General features: G+C 40.6%; 1 protein-coding gene across 1 annotated transcript in view; it reads right to left on the reverse strand.

Moving 5' to 3' along the window:
- Positions 1-1,220: 1,220 nt before the first annotated feature.
- The window catches only part of LOC102770398 (hepatitis A virus cellular receptor 1 homolog), an 8,830-nt gene continuing 2,625 nt past the window's right edge, over positions 1,221-7,425 (reverse strand). Inside the window, exons 3-4 of the mRNA XM_006766350.2 lie at positions 6,668-7,006; positions 1,221-1,321 (exon numbers count right to left, since the gene is read on the reverse strand). Coding sequence (XP_006766413.2) covers positions 1,221-1,321; positions 6,668-7,006 — 440 coding nt within the window. The remainder of the gene's footprint in view (positions 1,322-6,667; positions 7,007-7,425) is intronic.

Here is a 7,425-nt window from a genome sequence, read left to right on the forward strand (position 1 = left end):
AGAGGAGATGATCATCTTGATGAAGCTTGCCTTCCAGATGAGGCTCTGACTTCACAGTGGATAAAGAATCTCCACTTCAAGCTCCCTGTGGACCTGTGCTCAACTGAGCCAAGTCCACACCATTCTCATTAGATGTCAAAGAGAAATGGTCTGGGGACTTGTGGGCTAATAATCCCCTGGAGAATCTGATTTTAAAAAAACCATGATCCCTTCACTGAAAATACTTACAGTTACAAAGGAAACAACAAATCTGGAATGAGGATTGTCAGCTACTATGAAGCTTAAATTTCTAACCCAGGGAAGAACATTAATTCTAGATTATACGTCCACCTTATGATAATACCCTGGGTGGTCTACCTCCTCTCATTGCAAGGCCTCTGGGCTCAAAAACACATCACTTTCTTTCTTGGGATGTTCTGCAGGCGAACTGGTGCTATAGCAGAGGTGGAGACCCCAGGTGATCTTGGGACCCTGGTGAGCTCAGGTGCAGCTAGAAATCCACATGAAAGCAAGTATAAACCCAGCAGGAAAAAACAAGAGCTTTGTGCTGGGTATGAATATCAACAAAGCCAGTGAGGCACTGGGTTCCCCTGTAGACCTGGGCACAAATCTCCTGAGCTCAGAGCTCCTGTCCTTGCTCAATAGACTCTGACAAGGGAGGGCTTGAAGTCACACTGGCAAAAAGAAATCAGCTGGATGAGAAAGTATATTTCCCAGGGGTTTTCAAGGTGAAAAGGAAACCTGTAATTTACACTGAAGCACTCTGAAGACCATGCATATCAGATGTATGTATCTTCAAAAACATATGTGAGGTGGAAAAAATGTCTAGAACATGAAGACCGACTCTCATTAGCCTAACTCCACTTCCTGGCATAACCTAGACTTTCCTCATAAATCTGTGCTCCACTAAGCCAAATCCTCACCATCTGCATTAGATGTCCAAGGTGTCTGAGATTTGGGGATAATAAAAAACCCCTTTGAGAAACTCATTTGTTAAAAAAAAAAAAAGGTTCCCTCACTCTAAAAGTACTTATAGGTAACACACACACACACACACACACACACACACACACACACACGGAACAGAGATTCAAAGATACTGTGAAGTCCATGTTTAGAAACCAAGAAAGAATTCATACCCTAGAATCGTAACTCTGCCTTAACACATGCCCTCGGCTGTCTACATCCTCTCATTGGAGAGCCTAGGGCTAGAAAACACATTAGTTTGCCTGTCTTAAATTTCTGCTACTCTCCTGCTGGCTTTGTAGAGCAGACATGAAGACCATAGGTGATTTTGGGCCCATGGTGACCTTAGGTGGAGCTAGAAATCAACATGAAAGCAAGGATTAATCAAGCAGCAGAGAATGAGAGCTTCGTGCTGGGCGCACACACCCACATCCAATGAGAGACTGTCCCCTGCAGAACTGGGTACTAATCTCTCCTGAGCTCAGAGTCCTTGTCCTTAGTCTACTAGAATCTGACCAGGCAGGGATTGAGGACCAGCCTTCAAAAAACAAACAGCTGCATTGAAAAGTATAGATTCCAGGAGCTTCAGATGTGAAAAAGGTTGCTCGGATTATGCACTGAAGCACTTTGAAGACACCAGCCATGCATATCAGATTTACATATCCGTCTACACATTGGTGAGGTGGGGAAAATGCCCAGGGCCAGGAACTGACTTTGTCCTTTCTGTGATAAATGACTAAGATTTAAACAGTAGTTCCAGGCCCAGAATGTTTACCCAATAAATTTCATTCATTTCAGTCAGTTGTGAATACCCTCCCAGGAGTCCGGCACCTAAATTAACTCACACCACCAGTATATGCTAGATCACACAGACCATTTATACACTTGGTTGAAAGGTGAATTAGACCACCAATGATTCCTTCCCAACTAAGAGATGAAAAAGGTAATAACTTGGGCTCTTTCCATGACAGAGCAGATTTAGGATTTCAAAGCAGTTACAGAAGGTCTCAGAGCTACCCAGAGAGAGAGATGGCAGTGGAATTAAGCACAAACACAGTACCTGGCACAAAAGGCCATCAATGACTGCCTGATCTACAATGTGTACTTTTTCCTCATCAGGCACCTTTGTATTCCGCAAGAATCTTCCTTGAATCTCAATTTGAATAACTAGAAAAAAAGAGAACCTTTGCACAGGAGGCCAATGGTTTAAAAGCTCTTCTTTGGAGAGATACAGTCGAATTTGGAATCAAGCCAATTTTTGCTATGATGTGCAAAAAACATAAATCAACAAATATTTTTTTTAGTGTCTATTACATGTAAGGCATTAGTCTAAAGCACAGGTCATCAAATCTTTAGTAAATAGCCAGATGGAAGTGTTAGGGTTTGGCAGCTGTAGTCTGAGTGGCTCTTGTTCAACTTTGTCATTATGAAAGCAGCCATAGACCTACCTGATGGTACAATGATTAGAAATGGTTCTTTCAATAAAATGTTACAGGTAAAAACTAGTGGTGGGCTTGTTATCCTTGTATGAAGGGTCCAACTTCAGAGAGGACTAAAGGAATTCCACTCAGATTTCCCTTCTTCTCTGGAATAACCTAGATTTTTCTCATAAACCAGTGCCAACTGGACCAAATCCACATCATTCGTTGTCCAATATCATAAGGGTCTTGGTTTTTGGCTAATGATGAAACCGTTTGAGAATCTTTCTTTTTTTTTTTAATTAGTCTCTTCACTCTGAAGATACCTATTAGGTGCATGTAATATAGGACAAGGTTTCACAGATCACACGAGGCCCCATGGATCCCTGGGAAAAACCTTTAGCATAGATGGTAACTCTGCCTTAACACATACTCTGGTGACCTTTATCCACTCATTAGAAGGCTTAAAGCCTCAGAGACATATCATTTTACCTGTCTTATGGTTCAGTGTTGGTGCTGGAGTTGTAGGAGCAGAGGTGAAGACCTTAGATGGAACACTGGTGGCGTTAGGTGGAGCTAGAAATCAACATGAAAGCAAGGATTAATCAAGCAGCAGGGAACAAGATCTTTGTGCTGGGCCTGTACATCAACATAACTAATGAGAAACAATCCTCAAGAGAAGCTGGGCACTAATTTGCCCTGAACTATGACCTCCTGTCCTTGGTCAATGAGATCCTCACAGGGGAGGGCTTGAAGAAAAGCCAAAGAAAACAGAGAGAGCTGTATTGCAAGAATATATACTGGGAGGTTCAGAGGGGATAAAGGATACCCAGGGTTAACACTGAAGCACTCTGAGAAGACCAACCACACATATCAGATTTATGTATCTTTGTAAATATCGGGGAGGCAGGAAAAATATCTAGAGACTGGACCTGTCTTTGTCCTCTCAGTGGTGAATGACTAAATTAATAAATAGTTTCTGGGCCCAGAAAGTTAAAACTCTATTAATTAGTACATAGCATTCATTTCAGTCTTGAGGATACCCTCCGAAGAGACCTGTACCCTAAATGAGGACTAACTCACACCCACTAGCATAGATAAGATCATACAGACACTTTATATATTGACTGGAAGGTAGACTAGACAACAGGTAGTATCTTTGTCTCTTTCCTAGGTCAGATAGGGTGTTGGATTCCAAACCACTTACGGAAGGTCTCAGAGCTACCCAGAGAGTGCTGACAGTAGACTTAAGCTCAAACCCAGTGCCTGGCAAAAATGCAGGTCATTGAAGGCTTGATTAAAGAATGTGTACATTTTGCTTAGCAGGTACCTTTATATATATAGCTTCCTTCAAACTCAACTCTTCTAACAATAAAAGAAACCCTTAGAGAGCAGACAATTGGTTTGAACGCTTGTCCTTTTAAAGAATCAGTTTCATTTGGAATTAAGCCCATCTGTGCCTTGAACAGACTAAACTCTTATTCAAAAAATTTTTGTATCTATTACATGCAATGCATTAGTCTTAAGCAGAGGTCAGCAAACTTCCTGTAAAGGGCCAGACAGTAAATGTATTAGGCTTTCCTATGGCCTCATTGTCAGTAGCTCAACTCTGTCAGCATGAAAACAGCCACAGTCCAGCTAGTACAAGGAGTGAGTATAGCTGTTCCAATAAAGCTTATCTATAAAAAAAAAATGCTGGGCCTGTTTTGTATGTGATATGGCCCTAGGCTATAATGTTGGCTGACCCTGATCAAAGCCATAGTCAGAGGCTTTTAAGAAGTATTCAGTCTAATCCTTTCCCTTCATTTAAAAACCTAATACCTAATATAGAGAAAAAAGCAAGCATGCAAAAAAATCTGATCAAAGGAGCACAATGAACAATAAAGAAGAGGAAACCAAGACATCTAGTAATAAACTTGTCCTCATCAGTAGAAAATATCTTCCCCAGGAAGAAGCTAGGAAGATATAAGTGTAGATGCAGGTGAGGAAGCTCTAACAGAAAGGTGAGATGTAAGCTGAGCCTGTGAGAAATGAAAGAAAACTTAAGCGAAGACTTGGTTATTGGAGGCTCAAATATCTATCAAAGGATTGGGAGCACGGTAAAGTTTCCTACTTATTCCATTCCATGTCACATTTAAAAATTCAGACGGATTGCCCTGACCGGTTTGGCTCAGTGGATAGAGTGTCGGCCTGCAGACTGAAAGGTCCCAGGTTCGATTCCAGTCAAGGGCATGTACCTTGGTTGCGGGCACATCCCCAGTAGGAGATGCGCAGGAGGCAGCTGATCGATGTTTCTCTCTCATCGATGTTTCTAGCTCTCTATCCCTATCCCTTCCTCTCTGTAAAAAATCAATAAAATATATTTTAAAAAATTCAGACGGATCAAAATAATTTCACAACTCCCAAAATTTCATAATCATAATCTCTTCTCCATGTGCTGCCTCCACACATCTGTCTATATGGCTCTATCTCATCAGCTTCTTTGGCTTCTCTGAATTGCTTCCCAGATATAGTTTCCACAGAGTCAGCTGTTTTTTCCATCTGAACTGACCTTATCTGACTTGCCTTTTTAACAATCATTTATATTTTTTTAATTGATTTCAGAGAAGAAGTGGGAGGGAGAGAGAGATAGAAACATCAATGATGAGAATTGATTGGCTGCCTCCTGCATGCCTCTGCCTGGGGATCAATCCTGCAACCCGAGCATGTGCCTTTGACCAGAATCAAACCCAGGACCCTTCAGTCCACATGCAGATGCTCTATCCACTGAGTCAAACCAGCTAGGGCTCTTACTTGTCTTTTTAAAGGAAATAACCTAGTCCAAAATTTGAGATGATGCAAATAAAATTTTCTTAATTTAATAAAAATGATAAAGAGACTCAGCTTATTAAGGTCACAAATATTGTATTCTACTGTCAATATAAGACTTTACTGGAAGAAGATTAAGGAAGAATTCAGAAACCTGGGCCATTATAATGTCCATCTCAAGAGAGAAGAAATGTGGCCGAAACCGGTTTGGCTCAGTAGATAGAGCGTCGGCCTGCGGACTGAAGGGTCCCAGGTTCGATTCCGGTCAAGGGAATGTACCTTGGTTGCGGGCATATCCCCGTGGGAGATGTGCAGGAGGCAGCTAATCGGTGTTTCTCTCTCATGGATGTTTCTGGCTCTCTATCTCTCTCCCTTCCTCTCTGTAGAAAATCAATAAAATATATTTAAAAAAAGAGAGAGAAGAAATGTGAATTGCCAGATTTTTGTATTTCATGAAAATCTTAAAGGCAACTAATAAACAAATTTGCCAGATTTTTGTATTTCATGAAATCTTAAAGGCAACTAATAAACAGTTATTGGGATGCATCAGTTTTTATATTACAACTAGAAGCCCAGTGCATGAAATTCATGCACTCGTGGAGAGGGGGGTCCCTCAGCACGGACTGTGAGAGGGTGCAGGCCAGGCCAAGGGAGGGACCTTGGGAAAGCTTCAGGGCGTGTCCAACCTGTCTCGCTCAGTCCTAATTGGCTGGACCTCAGCAGCAAGCTAACCTACCATTCAGAGTGTCTGCCCTCTGGTGGCCAGTACACATTATAGCGAGCAGTTGAGCGGTCTTAGCATATCATTAGCATATTACGCTTTGATTGGTTGAAGGGATTATTGGACACTTAGCATATTAGGCTTTTATTATATAGAATAATGTCATTTTAATTTTTAAACAAGCAATATCACAATATAATGTGAGTTATGCTTCATGAAATCCAAGGTAAGGCAGAGTGTGGAGGTGGGACTATATATGCTTACACAATGCATATGCAGCAAGATTGAGTTGGTAATGTATCTACTTGACAATCTCTTATACAATACTGTCTATACATTTGAAAATCTCCATTTTAGGTTTGAAATGTTAAGAAAGGTCATTTTATAAATTTTCAGTGACATCAACTCAGAGAAAAAGTGTAGTTGTTTACACTGAATAATTTTAGTTTGAGAGAAATATTCACCTCATCTCCCTATGGAGCCATGAATGCTTCTTCATGAACTAACCAGCATTTTTGAAGCACTGCTGTAAGAGATAGTCTGCAGACTGGGAAGGCCCTCTAGTCTACACTCCTGACTCTAGGCTATTTAACACTTCATTCTACACAAGGAATTCTATTTCCCCAAAGTTATTAAAAAACAGGATTATAGTAACCTTCTCTTTCTTTCTTAAAGGAAGAGAATATCAGTTCTTAAAGGAACTGAGAATATCTTAGTTCATGCACATGAAGTGATCACTGGAAGACAAACTCACCTGACTTTATCTCCAAAAATATATTCTTCTTATAACCATTAAACAACCCTGTGAACTCAATACGGCAACAATAGGTGCCAGTGTCAGACAGGGCTGCATTCTGTATGGTTAGAGACAAATCCCCTCTGGGAATGATTCCATTCATCCTATAACGTTTGTCCTTCTCAAAGGTGACATGGTAGCCATCGGTCATTATGAGTTCATTTGAGCAACTGAATGAAGGACATGCCCTTCGACCCCAGCACATGGGTGAGATTTCATGAGCTGTTGAAAAGATACAGGGTAGCGTGACAGACTGACCCACCACTCCAGTCACATATGACACAGAAACTACAGCATCTGCAAATAAAAACAAAACTGAGTGTGAGGCCTCAATATTTTAATTTTACATTTATGCCCACTTACTTTTTTTATATGGTTTATTTCATTTGTAATCATGTGACTTTAATCTTAAATCTAAAAATTTTTATCAGTTTTTTTCTTTACATCTTTATCAGCATTTTGGTTTTTTGATAGTTGTAAACAACAAATAATTTAACCTTATTTCTATTTTTTGTTAGTCCTTACCCTAGATATTTTTTCATGGATTTTTAGAGAGTGGAAGGGATGGGGAAAGACACAGAAAAACATCAATGTGAGAGAGACACATCAACTGGTTCAACTGGTTGCCTCCTGCATGAGCCCTGACCAGATCCAGGTTGGAGCCTGCACCTGAGGTACATAAACTTGACCAGAATTGAATCTTGGACCCTTCAGTC

The sequence above is a fragment of the Myotis davidii genome, unplaced genomic scaffold (genome assembly GCF_000327345.1).
Source record: "Myotis davidii unplaced genomic scaffold, ASM32734v1 scaffold18, whole genome shotgun sequence".
NCBI lineage: Eukaryota > Metazoa > Chordata > Mammalia > Chiroptera > Vespertilionidae > Myotis > Myotis davidii.